Source organism: Chiloscyllium plagiosum, chromosome 4, assembly GCF_004010195.1.
Source record: "Chiloscyllium plagiosum isolate BGI_BamShark_2017 chromosome 4, ASM401019v2, whole genome shotgun sequence".
Taxonomy (NCBI): Eukaryota; Metazoa; Chordata; class Chondrichthyes; order Orectolobiformes; family Hemiscylliidae; genus Chiloscyllium; species Chiloscyllium plagiosum.
Genome location: NC_057713.1, coordinates 105,999,906 through 106,022,201, shown reverse-complemented (window position 1 = coordinate 106,022,201; position 22,296 = coordinate 105,999,906). Strand labels below are relative to the sequence as shown.

The window sequence follows — 22,296 nt, the reverse complement described above, 5'->3', positions numbered from 1 at the left end:
AGACCCTCTCCAGTCTTAATGCTAACATTTTGGGAAGAAGTTTGAAATCCCTGTTTAGCAAGGACATGGGTCTACATGATGAGCAATCTTCTGGGGCATTTCCATTTTTAGGAATGGGAGAGATATTTGCTTCTCTCAACGAAGGCGGGAGGCAGCCCTGACTATGTGAGTAATTGTACAATACTTATGAGTGGCCCGGCCAGATCCCCTATAAATTCTTTATAGGACTCAACCTGAAGAAGGGCTTATGCCCGAAACGTCGATTCTCCTGTTCCCTGGATGCTGCCTGACCTGCTGCGCTGTTCCAGCAACACATTTTCAGCTCAACCTGGAATCTGTCTGGCCCAGATGCTTTGCCACTCTGAAGCTGCCTAACTGTGTCCAGTACTTCCCAGGTTGTCAGGGGGGCATTCAAGATCGACACCTGCTCTGAGGTTAAGCCCGGAAGGGTGAAATTTTTAAAGGAAGATTCCATCTTCCCAGATCTTTCCTCACAGTCTTGCGATTTATACAGTTCAAAATAGAACTTTCTAAAGGCTTTATTAATCTTTTTCACAAGTCAAGATACCAACACTTTCTCTAATAGACTTAGTGGCTTGGGGAGCCTTTTTCTTTCTAGCAAGGTACGCCAGATATCTGCCAAGCGTGTCGCCATATTCAAGTAATCTCTGCTTGACAAATAGTACTTCCCTCTTTGCTGTTTGGGTAAGTGCGGTATTCAAGGCTGCCCTAAAGGCTGTGATCCTTTGTAGTTTAGTAATGGAGGGCTTGTCAACATACACTGTCTCAGCTGCCTTCAGGCGAGGCTCGAGCAGGCGCTGGTGCTCTCCCTTTTGTTGTTTCTGGGTCGCAGAATATGAGATGACCAAGCCTCGCACATATGCCTTCATGGTCTCCCACATCATCGACGGGTTACTGACTGTACCTGAATTAATTTCCCAGAAGGTTTTGAATTCCTGCGAAAAATACTTTATAAATTTGCTATCCTTCAATGAGAAGGGATCCATGCGCCAATGTCGTGGGCCTGTCCCATCATCCCTAGTCTTGACTTGGATATATACTGTGGCATGATCAGAAATAGCTATATTACCTATTTTACAAGACAGTATCGAATTCAGAAGGGTCGAGGGGGCAAAATACATATCATTTCTGGTATGGCACTTGTGTGGGTTAGAGTAGAAAGTAAAGTCTCTACCCTGGGGATGAAGGCACCTCCACACATCTACTAGTCCTAGCTCCTTATTCAGATCCGCCAGTTGTCTAGTTCTCAGAGATATACCCATAGTGCTCCTAGGTATCCTATCCGTCTCTGGGTCCATAATATAAATAAAATCTCCTCCTATAATTGTATAGCAGACCCCAAAAGCCAACAATTTAGAGAACACTTCCATTACAAATTTAAAGGGGTGTGCCGGGGGGCAATAAAGATTCAAAATTCCATATTCCTCTCCATGTATTAGGGCTTTGATCAATATATACCGTCCAGACTCATATTTTATCTGGCTTAACATTTGGAAAGGAAGATTCTTCTGAATAAGAATGACTACTCCCCTATGTTTTGAACTGAAAGATGAAAAGAAAGCCTGATCAAATCCACCCTTTAGTCACTTCAAGTGTTCTTTATCAAGTAGATGTGTCTCCTGTAAGAGAGCTACACTGACCCTTTCTTTTTTAAGACTTGATAATATCTTTTTTCCTTTTGATTGGTGAATTGCTCCCCTTGACATTCCAGGTGCACCACCTAAATGAATGGCTAATCATGATGGTCCAGGCAAGCCCGAGACCCCCCCCCCCCCAGGAGGAAGAACCCCACCCAAAAGACCTTGAATAAAGACCATAGAAAATGCGCAAATACAAAAATTCTTGAAAACATTTACACCAACACAATTAAAAACTAATCCTAAATTTAAAAAACGAAAAACATATTCAAAAGGAGACTTTTCCCCTTGCTACCAGGGGGCATAACTACCTATCATTAACCCCATCATAACTCCTCCTAGTTAGGGCCCTGCCCTCGGCCCAGGTATTATAAATAGGAGTAAACAAATTCAAGTGTTTTATAAAACCAGAGTTAAAAGTGAGCTGTTATTGAGTATGTTCAAGATTTAGATTGATAGATTTCTATCGAAAGGTTTAAGGGATTTGGGATAATGCATGAAAAAGATGTAGAAATATAAGATCATCTATAATCTCATTGAATAGCATTGTAGGCTTACTGGACTGAATGGCCTATTCCTCCTATTCTTATGCTTTCTTATCTCTTCTTTGTTGTTTGCAATTTGATTGAAGATTAAGAGTTGGATATCAATCAAACTGGCAATACCTCTATTAAATCATGAACAAAGAGCAGAGTTATAATACTGATTTTTGAGTTTTCAGATATAAACTGAGGGCTCTGATTAAAAAATGAGTGTAGCGCCCTTACCCAGTTCTAATCTGATTCCAATGCAACAAAGAAAAGCAAATGCTCCTGAAGGGACAATTATTCCCAGGTATTAGTTTGGTGAACCTTTGTTACACCCCCACTATGGCAAGTATATCTTTCCTTTGGTAAGTCGTCAAAAACACCACACAATGCTCAGATTTTCCAATCCTCTTTCAAAAAATGGTCAAAATGCCATTTGTCTGCATTGACTGCTTGCTGCACCTACATGTTAATTTTCAGTGACTTATGAACAGGGTCACCCAAGTTCCTTTAAAGTTCATAACTTCCTATACTCTCACCATTTAAGAAATACACTGTATTTCTGTTTTTCCAAGCAAAGAGTGAATAACCTCATATTTCTGCACAATTTATTCCATCCACAATTTTTGCCCAATCACTTCGCCTCTCCTAATCCACTTGAAGCAGCTTCATCTTGAATGTTGGGATGCAAGACAAAGATGCTGTGAGCATCCAGATGGACTCAACATGAATGAGTGCCAAGACAGCAAATGAACAGCTCACCGTCGCACCATGGTCCAGTCAATGAGCTGGGTGAGTGTCCTTGAGCATCGAGTATTCTTACTGCATTACAATGGTAGTTCTCTTTGCACCCAGAGGTGCAGCTTTGAAGTGTCAAAGCATCACTAGATGGATCAGAGATATGCCATGAGGTTTCTGTGTAGTTTGCATGCGTCATGTGCCAATATCTGTGGATGTAAGGTGCAGAAACTAGTGCCACAGCATTGATACCTTTTGTCCAATAATGGGGCCCTTTGATACAAATGGTGAGCTGGAGTTGCCAGGTACCCGCTCTGACTTCCATGTCATGATTCTTTGCATCTAGTTTGCTCGCAGAAGATGGTGTGATAGAAAGTTTGATATTAGTGAAGTGAGATCTGCAATTAATAAGGGCATTACCAAGCAATACTCCCTCTTGATAGGCAATTTGCCTGATGCCTGAACCTAGTTCCTGACATTGAGACAGGTTTTGCAGGACTGCTCATCATGGAAGTCAGAGGCTGTGACTCCAATCTTTTCTTGACCGCATAGGACCTCCACTGCCCAACAGGACTTCTTGTGCAATTCTATCACATCTTGCCACAGCCCACATTTCTCTGGGCACAAGATGCCACCTGATCTACCAAATATTTGCCTATTCATTTAAACTGACTAAATCCCATTATAGTTATGCAGACACTTTCTTCCCAACTATCTTTTCATTGTCAGCAAATACAGCTACAGTATACACAAACCTTTCATCCAATTCACGAATATTAAATCATACATCCTGGAGGTTCCAGCATTATGCCTTACAAAGAGTTCAGTTCTGGTTTGCGAGACTGAAGATATTCCAGTTACCCCAATATTCCATTTTCTATTACTTTGCCAATCCTCTTGCCATGCTTATAATATATTTATCACATGGAACTTGAGAGCAGCAACACTTTGTGCCCCTTGTTGCATGTCTTTTGGAAACCCAAGTAAGGTACCATAAAATGTAAAATATAAAATACTAGAATACTTCTACCACCCTGCTTGTTGCATCCTCAAAGAACTCTAATAAATTTGTCAAAAAATTCCCCTTCTATAAAATAATGTTAACTCTTCCTGATTGCATTCTGATTTTCTACGAGATACTATTTCTTCCATTATAATGGATTCTAACATTTTGTTAATGCACACGGCAGGCCTATACTTCCCTGCTCCCTGTCTCTCTCCTTTTTTTGAACAGGTGTATTACATTTGCAATTTTCTAATCCGAAAGGAGATTTCCAGAATCTTGGGAATTTTGGAAGATTGAAAAGAGAATGTTTATTTAGTTACTTGCTTGAAGACTTTTGGAATGCAAACCATGAAGTCCAGGCATATAGTAAAGAAATACTTGTTCTAAGACTACATTTTCCTTGTTTTCCATTATAAATTCCCCAGTCTTAGCTTCAAAGTGACCAATATTTACTTCTGCTAATCTTTTTTTTGTATATCCATTGAAGCTCTAACTGTTTGTTTTTAGATTTCTTGCTAGTTTACTCTTGTAATTTAATTTCTCATGCTGAATTATTTTCTACCAATTCCAATTGTTTCAAATTGTTCATTGTTTCTAAAATGTTCAACCTTCTGAACTACTCCTATTCTTCCCAAGAAATTCTTTCAATTTTATATCATCTTTAACTTGCTTATTTAACCACAGAAGGCATCCCCGTCCATCTTCTCTCTCATTCTTTATCAATACAATAGCTTTGAGAGTTATGAAATACTTCATTAAATGTCTGCTTCTCTATCATCTTATCCTATAATGCCTTTTCTCAATTCATTATAGCCAACCCTAACTTCATGCTATTTTAATATCCTTCATTAAAATTTCCTCTTGTTTACAAGTGAAGCTGGAAATTTTAAATCCTTAAAGCATACTTCACCAACTAGCAGCACCTTGTTTGAAGTGGAGGAGACTGGCCTCTCATACTTAATGACCTTGCATGTCCAACTGATTAATAACAGCTATGGGCCAGCTTTCTATTTGCTAGATTCTGTTCTTTTCCAGCACTTGAAATTCCTTGTGGATATGGTCTAACAAACTTAATTACTAGAAAGGAATTTTAAAGGTTTGACCATTTATTCCATCAGGGCAGGTAAGTCTAAAGAAATTTATTGAGGCTGTATTGAATCAAAGACAGCATAAATTTTCACGCCTAATCTAAAATTTTGGCCATGTGTGCTGTAAATTATGTTGGTAAGCAATCAAACAATATTAGGTATTAGATGAAATAAATAGTCATTTATACTACTATAATCTGTGATGACTATAATAACTGCATTGAGCAAATGGCTCAATCTCAAAATCAGAGTGTACAGTTGGATCAGCTAAAAAGCTACCAGAAACAAGAGATTAGCGAAGTAAAATATCAAATCACTAATGATTACAATAACCAAACCAAAAGCATTATAAGTATCCCATTTTATTTTGTTTTCAAAAGGACAAGAATACGTGTTCATCTTCAAATAAGGGGAGACACCAATCAGTATTAGTTGCTGAAATGAAATTTTTGTAGAACGTAAACACATTGTACAGTGACCACAGTGAAGGGGAATTAAACACCTGGTGTCCTCAAAATGTTTCCTCAGAAAAGGTTTCCAGATTAATTTACACATACAAATAAAATCGAATCCGAAGCAAACATACAGCAGCTACATTTATAAAACATTCACTCGTCGGAGTCGCTGGCTGGCTCATCATTTATTGTGCATCCCTAGTTGCTACTTAAGTGAAATAAGCCCCAACAACTTAATCAACATTCTGAAAAATATAACTTATTTGTGTGCATTTTAAGTTGGTTAGTGCTGCAATACAGTACAATTATGTACAAAACCCTAGAACAGTTTAGACATTAATATAAACATAAACCACAGATTAACTTAAAATACAGATTTTGAGAGTTAAAACTTTCCAACTAAACTATTTAATGTAGAATTTAGCAGACCCATCAGTCAACATATGCCCCTTTCACAGAAATGCCCCAAGATCCAGCCTATTATGAGCATAAGAATGGCCTCTCCTGGTGAATCAGGTTGAGCGGTGTTTTAGGACAAAAAGTACAATAGTAATTTTGGGTAGGGGCACTGAGTGGGGGTGTGCAATAATGCAGATGTAGTGAAGCATGAGTAGTTATGAAGTTGCGAAGTATGAATACGTTAGGATTTTAGTAACCTTCATGATGAGACAGGTCATGCACGCTCATTATAATATCGAGATTTCAATTGCCTCTTACCTGTTAATAACAAATACTGTATCTTATCCTTGGGTCTTCGTGAGGACCAGTACTCTGAATACTACCAAGCAGTCCTCAATTTCAGTTGTCAACTGGGTGAATTCCTGACTAAGACTAATATCACTGATTAAAAAAAGGTGGCTGATTGGTTTGTATTTTTGTGTGTGTGCACAACTGGCTATATGTTTCATGTAATGTTCTGGAATTTTTTTCCATATACAGCAGAATTCTTGCAATGATTTATTTTCAGCCTGAATTGGAGAAGGGATTTTTAAAAAAGTGTACTAATTTTCCTGATGCATGATACAGGTATTTGTGGATCAGGAGCATTGACAGTCATGTGGTTAGATTTGATGGAATAGCCAGTCAGCTTTTATCCATCATTTCTATATAGAGTCATAGAGATGTACAGCATGGAAACAGACCCTTCGGTTCAACCTGTCCCTGAAATAACAGATAACTGCATTTTCCTAGTTTCAATATTGTTAAAATCCCACAGGTGGTCATAGCTGTTTTACGTCATCAATGCTACACATTTGGAAATGAGGGGAGACACCTGTTTCACCTCATGTCTGTCTCAGATTGACTGAAAATGTCCAGGGAACAGCCTTGAGATCTTCCTTCCATTTGCTATTAGCAATGTTAGTTACAAATAAAATCTAAAATTTCAGCATTGTAACAATCCTAACAAAAAATAGTTTTCATTTTTTTTAATGTATAATTTATTTATTAGATTACTTACAGTGTGGAAACAGACCCTTTGGCCCAACAAGTGCACACCAACCCTCCAAAGAGCAACCCACCCAGACCCATTCCCCTCTTCACCTAACAGTACAGGCAATTTAGCATGGCCAATTCACCTAAGCTGCACATTTTTGGACTGTGAGAATAAACCGGAGTACCCGGAGGAAACCCACGCAGACATGGGAGAATGTGCAAACTCCACACAGACAGTTGACTTGAGACAGGAATTGAACCTGGGTCTCTGGCGCTGTGAGGCAGCAGTGCTAACCTCTGTGCCACCATACCACTACTCCGAATATATTTATTCATTCATGTTGGAAAATCAGCTGCCAGTAGACTTATTTTGTTTTTGCTCGAAGCTGGGACATTTCAGAGTCAGCATCTCAGACTGGGCCTCTGTGTTGCAGAGTTCAGAATCTCCTGTCGACGACAGCGCCTGAAATGTTGCCCGATGTTCATACTTACTTCCCGCTGTAAATTGTGGGTGTTCCGCTTGGCTGCTGACCAGATCCAAGCATGCTTGAGGACCTGCTGTGCAGTGTATCGATTTCTGGGATTCACCACCAGCAGCTTGCTCACAAGATCCTTAGCACCTGATCAAAGCAGAGCACGAAACAATCATCTAAATCATGCCACTGATGACTGAAGCACTGGCACAGAGACAAAAGTAACAAGGAGACAGTTTTGGAAAGTAACTTTTCCAGTTGCAGGATCCTGAAGTGGACAGACGCCTACCTGGACTGCATGATAATAATGCAAATCACCCCACTGAAAATTTAAACACCCCAGGCAATTATGTCAACTGTGCATGTGTCAGGACCTCTGCAGTCCTCCACCATTGACTGAACTCTGCTGGTTCTGGATCTCCATGCAAGCTGCCAATTTCCTGTTCCCTTCCCTTATGCCATAGAGTTACACAAGGAAAACTGCTAACATATTTGCAGAAAGCCAACTGGTGGATGACACCTTGAGATGAACATGTACTAGGTGCCATTAGATTCTTGTGCACGATTGACTTGATCAGGAAAGTAGGGCATAATTACATAAAGATTTAATGAGTCTTCATTGCAAATGTATTAAAAGAAAGAAACCAGCACAGGAAAGCGAGAGGCTCAACCCATCATAAACATATCACTGCAGTTAATCTCTAAATGTGAACCAGCTATCAGAAAGCAAAATTCCAGTTCCCATCTCATTAAGTTATCTCAATGTCACATTTCCCCTTCTTGTATGCCCCATAAAATCCCCCAAATTCACTACCTATCTAATTTAACTGACGAGTCACAGCATAAAATGAATCTCACCATCAGAAATACTGTCCCAATACGGAGAGAGGAATTCATATTCTCCAAGTTGGATCATTTCAAATAACTCCTCTTGGTCTCGCTCCAGACTACGAAATGGAGGAAAGCCACACAGCAGGATATACAGGATTACACCAGTGGCCCACATATCCACTTCAAACCCATAACCTATGAAAAGAATGTAACCAAATGTTAAAGACAGTATGGACTTGCTTCAGTAGGTACACAGATACTAACTGTAGTTGAAGGTCAATACAGTGTTCTATTGAACTTAGTGTTACAAAAGGAGGAGTAGGTTGAGTGGAAGAGTTACTCTTTTATACATTGGAATAGTAGAGACTCAGTAATTAAATATGAAGAAGGCAAATTTAACTTACTGCCCCAAAATGACATTAGTAACATAAAATTATAGCCTGAATAAAGCTGTATGTAGCACAGGGGTAAATAAATGGTTAAATGCCTATTTTGTTGAAGGGTCAACATTTCACTAAACATTAATGCACAGTATAAAATGCTATTAATCAAAAATAATAAATTACGAAGTGGAAGTAGGAACACTTCCATTGTACAGAGCCTTAGTCACATCTCGGCTGCAGTAATGTGTTTGGTCTGTGCACAGCACCTCAGACAGCCTAGTCTGACTTTAGAGGAGGTACAGCATAGATTCACCAGAACAGCATTTAAAGTGTTAAATCATACAGCTAGTTTGCATAAAGTTGACTGGTTTCCCTGAAATTTAAAATGTTGAGGGTAATTCTAATTGAGATCTTTAAAAGTAGAGAGGTTTGATACTCTTGATGCATAAAAAATATTCCCTCTGCTGAAGGAATCCAGAAAAACATAGTATAAAATTAGAGCTGAAATTAAGCAATTTGGCAGTGGAATCAGAAAGGACTATTGCACACTGTGTGTACTGGAAGCCTAGAATTCTCTCCCAAAATACTGCGGCTGCTGGATCAATTGAAACTTTCAAGACTATAGATTATAGGCATCAAGGGATACTGATCAAATGAAGTTGAGGGACTCAGCTATGGTCTAATTGAATTTAATTCAGCAGGATGGGGTTGGATGGCCAACTCCTGTTCCTACATTCCTACACATAAGCACTGCATATGCTGAAGCAAGTTAAATCAGGGTACAGTCAATGTGGGAAGGGAAATTCAGGGAAATGTGACTAGGACACACATGTGAATAATGGAATACCACTTGTCTAGGGAATTAACACCAATTTGCACTGGCTGGTCATTGCAGTTTTGTATGGGAACTTCTACATAATTCTGAATCATTTCAGGGGATGGCAGGAGAATTGGTGAGATATTGGAAGTTCAACATTACCAAGGAGCACTCCTGATGTGTTAAAATCTAGAAAATTACTACATGGTGCAACATAAGATTCCCAGTCTGGATGCAGGTTCTCGAGAGGTATTTTTCATTTGCAAGTATTTTCTCCAACAGCTTCAGTATAGAAACATCTTAAGCTTGCTGACCCCCAATTTATTCTCTTTATAGTTGATGCTAAGTGACACCAGTCAGTGGGAATATAATAACATGAAAATCTACTCTGTCACAAAGAAATAAATTACCCAATTTTCGGTTGTTGATTCTCCTAAACTGGGGTCAAACACATTTCTTCTCATGTCAGTAGCAAAACAAATTGTTAACATTTGGGAAACTTGTGATTTGAACTTAAATGTCAAGAATAATGCAACAGAGTGCACTAAATACAACTGTGCATTTTAATGAAGTCCATTACAAGTAACCAATAACAGGGGGAACACAGTATCTAGTCTATGATGCTTAAATAGTTATGTTATGGCAATAGTTTTTCTGTTGTATGTGATGGGCATTTATTGGGGAGTTAGGATGGGGCGTTATAGAATTTTAAGCTTCTGACTTGGTTTTGTAGCCACCATATTTATAATGCTGGTGCAGTTAAATTTGTGGTCAGTTATGACCTTGAAGATTTGATTATGGGGGACTTAGAGATAGTAATTCCATTGCATGTCATTGGGCAATAGTTAGATCCTCTTTTGTTGAATTATTCTCTGGCACTTGTATGGAGTGAATGTTACTCAAACCTAAATATGATCCTGATCTTGTTACATATGACCGCAGGCAGATCTATTATTTATGGGCAATGGGGCAGAACATCCAGTAATAAACATTCCTACTTCTGTTCTTATGATGAGGGAAGTTCAGTTGAAAATTTTTGGGTCCAGATGAATACCCTGAGGAAATCCTGAGCAACACGATGGAGCAGAGATCATTGACCTCCAAAAACCACACCATCATCTTTTGTGCTTTGTAGGCCGCTAGCCAGTGTTGAGTTGTCTTCATGACTCCCATTAATTTCAATGTTACACCTTGATGCCACAGGGTCAAATTCTGCCTTGATGTCAAAGCCAGTCACCCTTACCTCTTTGAATTTATTTTTGTCTATGTGTGAATAAAAGCTGTAGTGAAGTCTGGAGCCAGTTGGTCCTGGCAGAACCTAATATTCTTCTAAATAGTCTGCATCTGGCAGCAAAATTCTTGCAATTCTCTACTCAGATTAGAGTTAAAACTGCTACATCATTGGGCTCCAATTTGCATATTTTAGAAAAAGGCTCGACATACTTTGGCTGGCAGCTTTCCTACCTTTTCCGAAGAGTTAATAAAAATTGGCAACAGCGACCCTAGGTGGGTCACTGAAGGCTAAGTTACCCATTACATTATAACTATTTATGTGACCCTAAGTGGGTCACTGAAGGCTAAGTTACCCATTACATTATAACTATTTATGTGCTTGGTAGGGTCAAAAATCAATCCATATTTAAGCCTAATGAAATTCTTTCAAGGAAGAAAAGTCTGCAGGAGTACGAATCAGTACTTTTGTATAAATGAGTTGACAGAAAAAAAATCACTTTGTCCACAAACCGTGTCTGTATTCTCACAAAACCCTCCACCCGCAGCAGGCCAGTGTCTACATGATGAAGTTTGCCACAATGGCTCTTGCAGTGCTTCAGTACAGAAGATCTGAGCAATGACTAGTTATAAAACATTCTCTCCAAAAATCATTAAATAGGAAGTCAAACATCCACATTCAACTCCATTTTACACAGTGGGCTGAAAGAATTGGTTTTGTAAATCGAATAACCTTTGGTCATTCCAGAGCCTGTACATTTATTGAAAGGTATAGTCTGCCTTCAGCACCCAAGGTCTCCATTTAAGTGGCACATGATGGTACTTCAAAAAGCGATGAAAGCTTTTTGTTGCATGAAAGAGATTGACGGATAATGGAGAACGGTACATTAGGTGCAGGACTAAAAGCAAATACAAAGCAGACAACAGAAGAAGCATTATCAAGGAATAACAAAATATGCTGCACAGCAAATAAATGTCTTGCAACACTCATGTGCAATGATAGGAACAATGGCTAACACCAACAAACCCAATGGCTAACACCAATAAACAAGTTTATAATATTTAATTCCTACTATTAGGATATATTTTCCTATCGTCTTTAATACCTTTCTCAGACAGGATTTCAGGAGCCACATATGTTGGTGTCCCACACACAGTAAATATGGGGCTGGTCACTTTCAAAGCGAGGCCAAAGTCAGCTAGTTTTAATACTGGGCTTCCATCAGCTTTATGTTGAACCTACAGTTGGAAGTCAAACACTTAGAAGAATTAGAATGAAATAGTTCATGACCACAGAAAACATATTGTTCAATGCAAAGTTTGTTGGTGTTAGGAAGTAGATGCTTATCAAGGAGTGTACCTAGATACAGTGTATAAACCCCTCCACATAGTATTAACATGTCACAACTGTTGTCTGAGTGAGATTTCTGACACAGCTATCCTGGGCAACACAAGATGGATTATTGATTTTCGTAGGAACATTATGGGCACTGTTATGTTGCGGCTATTCCCATTAGGAGTGGGCTTGGGGCTATCTAACCGCACTTCACATACAGCTTTTAAAGCTACAAGTGAAGATTTTTATTACACCTGCCTAAGCTGGATGGATGTGAACTTCAGCCTACACGTGAAAGGTCCAATGCACTAAACTAGTCTCTGAGCAATGTTTTTCACAATTCACTACAAATTTCAATGTAACCTGATGAATTTAAATTTTACAGACTAGCAAAATTTTACATAACAGGAACAGGAATCTAGGTGTACTGTTTCTGCTGTGACCTCTCAGAATCATATCACAATACAAATAATTACATACATGAAAAAATGAAGGGCTTCATTTGGCCATCATGTTTTTGCCAGCTCCTCTAGTGAATTTATTTACTTCATCCAATTGCTGGAAGTCAATGCCTCACTGGGAATGTAAACTTTATCATCAACCAACCCTTGGGGAATGCTGTCAAGTTAAAACTCCAAGAGTGAAATAAGGAGAGAAACATGCAGCTATGGCACAGCCATTTCAAAGCAGATTCACTGTGGAAACAGGCCATTTGGCCCAACAAGTCCGCACTAATCCTCCAAAGAGTAACCCATCCAGACCCATTCCCCACCTATTACTCTACATTTAACCATGACTAATGCACCTAACCTACACATCCCTGAACACCAAGGGCAATTTAACATGGCCAATTCACCTAACCTGCACATCTTTGGATTATGGGAGAAAACCAGAGAACCCAAAGGAAACCCACTCAGACACGAACAGAACGTGCAAACTCCACACAGACAGTTGCCCAAGACTGGAATTGAACCCAGGTCCCTGGTGCTGCGAGGCAGCAGTGCTCACCACTGAGCCGCCATGCCACCAAATATTAGCTGAAATATGGGAAGTTATTTTCAGCCAGTGTATGTGTATCAGTTTTAGTCATGGAATGACTTCTAACACAATTTGGAAACATTCCCATAGGGAAAGATGGACTTTTATTGTACCTTTCCAAGGGAAGTGAGCATCACTGACAGGACCAGCATTTGTTGCACATCCCTAATAGCCCTTATACTGAATGCTTTGCTATATAATTTCAAGGGATACACAAGAGTCGGTCATGTTGCTGGGGGTCTGGAATTACCCAGAGCAGAATAAGGATGAGATGTCACCTTCCCTAGTGAACCATTTAAGGTTTAATGACAATTGATCATAGTTTCATCGTCACCAGTCATGAAACTAGCTTTCATTTCCAGATTTTATTAATTGAATTGGAATTTCACAAAGTGCTGTGATAGGATTTAAACCTTCATCCCCACAACATTGGCCTGTACTTCTGCAATACTAGGCCAGCAACATTACTGCTCCACCACTATTTCCCGAGCTTTATAGAAATGACCTTCAGGAAATGTGACCAAGATCACAGAATCAAGATGAGATAATGGTCAATGAATTACACAGGTATTAGATAGATACTCCTACGATAGCCTAATTAAGTGGCATAACTGCAAGCAATCATGTGACTGACACAAGAACTCCAATTACATAAAATCTAAAACTGGACTAGTGAAAAACATTTCACTCCATTATCTCTCCAACTAGTCATGATTTGGAGGTGCCGGTGTTGGACTGGGGTGTACAATGTTAAAAATCACAAAACACCAGGTTATGATTAGATTACATTACAGTGTGGAAACAGGCCCTTCGGCCCAACAAGTCCACACCGACCCGCCGAAGCGAAAACCACCCATATCCCTACATTTACCCCTTACCTAACACTACGGGCAATTTAGTATGGCCAATTCACCTGACCCTGCACATCTTTGCATTGTGGGAGGAAACCGGAACACCCGGAGGAAACCCACGCAGACACGGGGAGAGGCGGGAATTGAACCTGGGTCTCTGGCGCTATGAGGCAGCAGTGCTAACCACTGTGCCACCGTGCCACCCATAATAGTTAAGCCTTCAACATATTGTCTAGCTATCACCATTGTTAACAGTTAACCCGAGAATGCAACTTTCAAATAAAGGTTTTGTGATTTACACATGAAAGAAGTGAAACTATCACTGTATTCTAACAAATGAAAGGCTTAACAGACAATCAAATTTTCAATGTATAATTTCAGTTACATCACACTGTAAATTTTTGCTATAAATTCTGTTACAATCGAGCCCTCCACTATCACCTGATGAAGGAGCGTCGCTCCAAAAGCTAGTGTGCTTCTAATTAAACCCGTTGGACTATAACCTGGTGTTGTGTGATTCTAAGTTGATGGAGGTAATTGGTCTTCATTGCCTCACATAGTGTTACATCCTTTCCTCTCATACAAACTTGTAGGCTGTTTGAATTTCAGCTACCACCTCTGGGGTCTCCTCAAATGACCGGAGGTGGTTTCTGGCCTGGATGCACACATGGCAACTTGCCATTTGGCGTTAAGATTGGAATCTTGCTGAGCGATCAGGGGTCTGTGATAGTGAGAAACATGCTGCCTTTCTTTGGAGAAAATCTGCCAAACCACAAGCCAAGTGGGAAAGCCAACAATGGAATCAAGATTGTGCATGTGAGTTCTCACCTCATGACAGCTGCTGACTAATCTGTAGTTTTATCAATTTTCCACCAGTACAGGGCCTGAATATAGACAACTGATCCCCTGGTCTGCTGCAGACTTCAAAGGAATTTTGAAGAGGCAATTAACAAACATCCGGCAACTCCAAATCATAACAAATATCCTGTCCAAGTAATTAATAGTGCTGTGAAGATCTGATTGATCTTTTAGGACCATAAATCGCATAACTTGAGGGTTTTCTATCTTTTCTTCTAACCATCTTATATTATCCACTGATGTTTCTTATATAAACAATTAGCAGATTCATTGGAAGGTCCTCAATATGCAGCCAAGAATAAAATTTCAATCATCATTACCCGAGAAGCTTTTGACTTTTTTTATAGACCTACAAATTGAATCCAAAATGACTGCTGTAGTCTTTATGGAGCTTTTCTTCTGCAAATCTATTTTTAGCAGGTCCACTGACAGATGGACAGGTCATGAGAGCTTTACTGGGCCAGAGACCTTCAAGTGGTTAAGATGGCACACTGCTTTCATTCGGAGAGCTGTTTTCCATGAGTATGGCGACTGTATTCTAGCCTAGTATCAAAGTTTCTAATCAGAGTTGTCATAGATTGTTCTTTGTCAAGGTAGAGCCACTCATCTGTTCTAGTGATCCACAAAGAATCTTTGTGTGCAAGTTGTGTTTAAGAAAGAATGTCATATTTGTGTTGAAAGTAATGAATGTCAAATATCAAAGCTAGGTTCCCCTGCTGCTTCCTCTGTGGATTGGAGAAACCAGACTCTCACCTACTGGAAAATGAATTCTTTTAAAATATTAACAAATGGAAATTGTGTAAATTCAAGCATATTGGATTGGTTGCTCAACAACAGCTTTTTCTTTCATTTAAACTTAAAATTATTCTCCTTTGGCTCTTAAGAATTCCAACAATGATTCGAATTCAATGACCACTCATTTAGTGCCCTCAGAAAATGTACATGATTGGAAACTAAACTCAAAGAAAATGATTAAGGGCAACTAGAGATAGGCAAAAATACTGGCCAGTTGACATTTCAGGCAAAATCCCTTCATCAGGAATGCCCGAAACGTTGACTGTCCTGCTCCTCGGATGCTGGCTGACCTGCTGTGCATTTCCATCACCACACTCTCGACTCTAATCTCCAGCATCTGCAGTCCTCACTTTCTCCTAGTTAAAAATACTGGCCAGCTAGGGACGTCCACATTCTATGAATGAATTTAAAAAAATGCTAATCCAGTTTCTGGGGCAGAAGGAGGTGCATTAACAGTTCATGAATGAGAAAACCTATATTCCACTAACAACCATCAGTCCAATGAATAGAAGAATTAAAGTAGAAGCCTTTTACGTGTAATAGCATCTTAAAAGTAAATTTTATATCAATAATGAAACATTTCAAACATATCGAATAAAACTGTTAACTCACATTACATACTAAACCAAAGATTCATTCAAGCCAGAAGGACAACTTTTACAAAGCATTTACTAATTCATGGCTCACATATTTGCATTGTGTTCATCACTTTTGAAATAAATTGTAAATCTTACTGGTCCCCATTCTTTAGCCTCATATTCATCAAGCATTAATTTCAATAGATAGGAATGTATACAGAGGACACATTGGATCTATGTTTGAGCTTCCAATATACACTCCTGACATAAGCTCAACATCAAAATTTACTCCAAAATTTCAAAAGGGTGAGCTTTTTAATTCAGAATCTGAAAATTTTCTGACACATTATGAAACCTCATATAACTTTGCTCCTTGTTTATTACATGACCAGGTGGGTGCTTTCTAAATCATGCATAGACATTAGACTTCTTTGCTAAATTTCCAAGATATCTACAATCAATAAGTAGAAAAGGTAAGTTGAAGTTAGATAACATAATGAATTATATTTAAAGAATAAAAATAGCTATTGTTAATATTATAATGATATTCAAAATACAATGTGGGCAAAAGCACGATTTTCTCTAAAGCATAAAGTATGACATATATAGTTCCTTCAACATCCCAACGAACTCTCAGATAAAATAAACCAAGTCACCTAAGTTATCAGGGCAAGTAACCAACCTCTAAGTGAAATCCCAAGGAGGACAGAGGTAAAGTGGATAAAGATTCTAAGAATTAAACTGCTTAGGACACAACCATTAATATTGGGGTGAAGCAAATAGTGGATTTAACACTGTGAATCCATGAGTGATGGATAAATGAGGAAGAATGCAATATTAAGAATAGGTACACTCTGTAGTGTAAAAACAACTTGTCAGTACTTACAAGAAGATTTTCTGGTTTCAAATCACGATGCACAATGTTCTTTCTGTGGATGTATGCTAATGCATCACAAAGGTTGTCCATCATAAGGGCAGCATTGCTTTCTGTAAACTTAACACTATCTGTAATTGCATCAAATAGGTCTCCTCCATGAATGTATTCCATAATAAGGTATATTTCACCCTCTGTCTCAAACTCTTCAATGAACCTCACAATATGAGGGTGAGAAAGGCTCCTTACAATTGCAATTTCATTTTCAATCATGACCTCTTTTCCTTTTAACTTAGATTTGTCAATGATTTTCACTGCATATTCATATTCTGTATTCCTAAGCCGACATTCTTTTACTAAAGCAAAGTTACCGTCTCCAATAGTTCTACCAATTTCATAATAATGCTCAATTTCTCTTCGAGGTTGTGATTGCTGTGGTCTTGACATCAGTAATTGTGTTTCTCTAGAATGAATGCTATGGTCTTTGATTAAGGGCTGTTCCATTCTGATTGTTTTTACAGGTTGGTTTTGAGCTTTTTCCACTTCTTCATCATTCCATGTTTGTTCTTCCTCATCCCTTGAAGTTTCCTGACCACAACAGCATTTTTTTCTATCTTCTTGCTTTGACATTTTACAGTTTTCATCTCTTAGAGCATGCGATTTATCTTCCGTTCTCCATTGGTGATCCTCCTTTTGCCCTTGTTGTCTTTCAGGCTTCACTTTATCCCATTTATCTGTTTCTCCTTCTGCTTTAATGCTCTTCTGTTCCCACCTTATATTCTTCATTGGCTGTTCTCCTTCATTGTCACATTTATCTTCTTTCCATTTATTCCTGTTTCTTGCTACCTCTCTCCTTTCCATTTCCTTAAACTCATAAGACATTTTTTGTTTACTATTGGCTTCAATTCCATCTTCTTCCCATTCAGTTCTTCCCACCTGCAATATCTTCATTTCTTCCACTCTTTTACCTCCTCTTTCATATGTCTCTATATCCTTTTCTGTTCCTCTACTCTTCTCCTTGCTTTTATGCTTCTTCTCCTTTTTGTTGATTTGGTATTTATCCATTTCTTCTTTGTCCCTGTCAAAGTTTCCATCATTCTTCTGCTGTCTTGCTATCTCATCCAGCTCTCTGTACTCTCTTGCCCATCTCTCCTGTTCCCATTTCCGAGCTCTCTCTCTTTCTTGTTGTCCCACTCTGGTTCGGACTTCTTCCATCTTTTTGGCAATTTGTTTTTCGGATTGAGCAACTTCAGCATTTTTGAATCTCATCTCACTGCGTCTGTAGGGAGGTTTCTCAGAATGACACCAGTGTCGCTGGATCAAGCTCCAGGCATATGGATTCTTGGGATAGAGTTCTCTTAATACTTTCTTTATATCACTCATAGTTATCTGCTCTCTGCCAGCAGCAATAAACACATCATCTCCTCTGTAAAAATCTGAAATACTTCTCACTTCTTTCCCTTTCAAATTGTACAGCTTCTTCACACATTCACCTTTGCCATGGAGATGTCTCATAGCTTCTGCGATATCACTTATGAGTTGCTCAAATGTCTGCGTGCAGTATCTGTTCAAAAGAATGGTCACCTTCTTATGTGATTGCCCACTTGCTTTTATTATTGTCATGATCCTCGGTTTTGCAGGAATGGTGTCAGAGTGGATAGCATGACAGCAGCCCCTTTTGTGAAGGAGTGTATTGCGATTCGTGGCACCAGGCAATGACTGTCCAAAAGTACCCCGTCCTATGGGTGGATATATTGCCTGCAAGTTATCTTCCTGAAGCTCACTGCTTAGGTCATCAAACAAGGCTTGTTTCTCTGCAAAACAGAAGATTTAATAGTTTAGTCTTCCTAGTTACACCAGCTTTTTTCAAAAATTAAAACCAGAAAAGCTCCAATGATCAACATTATCCAGCATGAGTGCACAATATGCAAGTGACTTATGTAAGACTGAATTATTCCTTTGCACTATGCTAAGGATCTAAATAGGAGAGAGCTTAGATGTTGGTTGTTTTTTGAAAAAAAGAGTTCTCATTGATCTATCTGTCATCAAATGCAATTCATAAATGAACCACTGAGGGTCTGGAGACAACACTCACTGTGATACATTGTACATCACGTGTTAAGAAGCAATTCTTAATCTTAAATTATGATTAAGCCTCTCAAACTGGTCAGAAATTTTGCAACAATTAGTTTCTCCACTGCTACTTTATGATCTTGCCTTTATTTCCATTAACCTGTAAAGTCAACATTGCCTCAAAGGTTTAATTGCAATTGAATCCAAACTCAATTTAATTGTATTTCCCAATATTATACAATTTAAACTTTAATTCCTAAAGCTAAAAATGATATTCTAAAACTCCAAAAACCATGAATTAAATATTCACAACAATAGCTACCAAGGAAGCAGCACTGAAATTGGCACAGTGTAGCATAAATAGTGAGATCTATCAGTCTACACTCAACATGTCACACAGAGCAGAATTAAGCAGGTGTAAATCCTGAAGGCGGCCAGTAATTTACTGCATAGGTCCTAACGTTTATGAAAATAACAGAGGTGCAGGCCTTAAGTACCTGGTCTTTCAATAAAAATGGTTCCTGTGTACCAGCAGTTGTTTCATCTGACTGCAAGGGAACGAGTGTAACATGTGGGAAGTTTTTAAGGAGTCTATTAAAATGCATGCATTTCTGTGCATAGCATTATCTCACTACAATCAAACACCAGAATTGACTTCTGCTTATTCACTCATGGGGTCTGGGTTCCCTGGGCTACTATAAATATTGGAGGAGAAAGTGAGGGCTGCAGATGCTGGAGATCAGAGCTGAAAGTGTGTGGCTGGAAAAGCGCAGCAGGTCAGGCAGCATCCAAGGATCAGGAGAATCGACGTTTCGGGCATAAGCCCTTCTTCGATTCTCCTGTTCCTTGGATGCTGCCTGACCTGCTGCGCTTTTCCAGCAACACATTTTCTGCTATAAATATTGGCCCAGCTATAGTTGCCCGTTAGATGGTGGTGCTGTGTTAGTTCCTTGAATTCCTGCTGTCTTTTTGATGTTGAAATGTTGTTAGAGAGGGAATTCCAGGATTCTGGCCCAGTGACACTGAAGAAATGGTGATGCATTTGAAATCCAAGTTAGGATAATCAGCGCCTTGGAGGGGATCTTGCAGGTTGTGGGGGTTCCCATGTATTTGCTGCCCTTGTCCTTCTTGATGGTAGTCATCATTGGTTTCTACCATTGCTTGGCACACTTTCCTCATTTCTGAAGAAGGGCTCATGCCCGAAACATCGATTCTCCTGCTCCTTGGATGCTGCCTGACCTGCTGCACTTTTCTAGCAACACATTTTCAAAGCTATTGAAGGTCAAGGGTCAATAGTTAGACAGTCAGTTGATGGAAATGGTCATTGTCTGGCACTTCTGTAAGTATTACATGCTGCTCCTCAGTCTAACCCTGAATTTTATCCTGGTCTTGTTGCATTTGGAATTCTTCAGTATGAGGAGTCATGAATAGTGCTGAACATTGATGATTGCACAGTGAACATTCCCACTTCTGACCATATAACGGAGGGAAGGCCATTAATGAAACAGTTGAAGATAGTTGGGCCAAGGACACAACCCTGAGGAACTTCTACAGAGATATGCTGGAACTGAGATGACCACCCTCTGACAATCAAAACTGTCTTCCTATGTACTAGATATCAACAGACATCTCCTTGATTCCCACTGGCTCCAGTTTTGCTTGGGCTCCTTAATTGCACATTAGGTCAAATGCAGCCTTGATGTCCAAGGCAGTTGTTCACACCTCCCCTCTGAAGTTCACCTCTTTTATTCATGTTTCAACCAAGGCTGTAATTAGGTGAGAAGCTATGGTCCTTGGGCAACCCAAACAGGGTGGCAAGAGCAGATTACTGCTGAGTAGGTGCTGCTTGAAGGCACCTTTGATGCCACCTTCCATCACTTTACTACTGATGGGCCAATAATTGGCTAGGTTGGATTTGTCCTGCTTTGGGAGTACAGCATCCACTTCGGCAATCTTCCACATTGTTAAGTAAATGCAGTGTTGTAGCTGTACAGGAATAGTTTGGTGTGGGGTATGGCAAATTCTCAGAATGTTGTCAGGCCCCATTCCTTTTACAGTATCCAGTGTCTTTAGCTATTTCTCGATATGTGGAGTGAATCCAACTGACCAAAATCTGGCATCTGTGTTGCTGAGACTTCCAGAGGAAGCCAGGATGGATCAACCACTTAGTACTTCTGGCTGGAGATTACTGCACATGTATCAGCCTTATTTTTTGTTGCGCTGAATTGGGTGGGGCCTCCCATCATTTGAAAATGAGAGTATTTGTGGAGGGTCCTCTGACAGTGAGTTGTACATTTGTCCTCCACCATTCATGGCTGGATGTAGCAGGACTGCAGAGTTTTAAACTGATATATTGCTTTTGGAATCACTTAACTTTGTCGACCACTTGCTGCATATGCTGTTTGGCACACAAATAATCCTAAATTGTAGATTCTCCTGGTTAACACCTTATTTTAAAGCTATGCTGGTGCGGATTCTGGCATGCCCTCCCACACTCTTTATTGAACCACACTTGATGGTCATAATAGACCATGAGGTTATAGATTGCATTGGAGTATAATTCTGTTGACGGACATTGAAATCTCCCAGAGTACACTCTGTGTCCTTGCCATCCTCCAAGTGGTGTTCAACATGGAAAAATACCGATTCATCCATTGATGGTTCAGGTAGGGGGAATGGAAGGTTTGGTTGGTAGGTAGTAATCAGCAGCCGATTTTGATCTAATGTCATGAGACCCGTGGAGTCCGGAGTCATTTTTCAAGATTCCCAGGGTAAATCTCTTTTAACTGTATACTACTGTGAAGGTACTATTGCTGAGTCTGCCTGCCAGTGGGCTGGGAGTGGTAGTGTAGGGCATGGTGTAAGTCAGAAAATTAAAGTTTCATGAAGCAAGAGAATGTAGTAATCATGGCGTGACTTCAGTCCACATATTGGACAGGTAAACTGAATCAGCACCAATGCTATGGAGGAATTTACAAGACGTAGATTTTTAGGTGTTCAAGTATTGGGTAAAGGATCAATTCGGCCACGATTTAATTGCATGGTGTACCAGACGTGAATGTCCAAGTGTCAATTTCTAGGCCAAGTTATACCCACACTCCACATCGAGCGAGCACAGACAAAAGTTAAAGTATCATCAGTTTACTCAATAGTACCCTACATGCTGAAACAATATGAATTATAATGATGATAACTATTGAAAAGCATAACATATTCTGCCACTGGAGAAAGAAGGAGTTCTCCATATCAATCA

General features: G+C 39.4%; 1 protein-coding gene across 1 annotated transcript; it reads right to left on the bottom strand.

Moving 5' to 3' along the window:
- Positions 1–7,199: 7,199 nt before the first annotated feature.
- Positions 7,200–21,797, bottom strand: dclk3 (doublecortin-like kinase 3). Its single transcript, XM_043689372.1, has 5 exons — positions 21,653–21,797; positions 16,983–18,784; positions 11,747–11,879; positions 8,238–8,405; positions 7,200–7,526 (listed from the first exon to the last, which is right to left on the bottom strand). The coding sequence occupies exons 1-5, from the start codon at positions 21,795–21,797 to the stop codon at positions 7,309–7,311; spliced, it is 2,466 nt and encodes an 821-aa protein (XP_043545307.1). The 3' UTR covers positions 7,200–7,308.
- Positions 21,798–22,296: the final 499 nt, after the last annotated feature.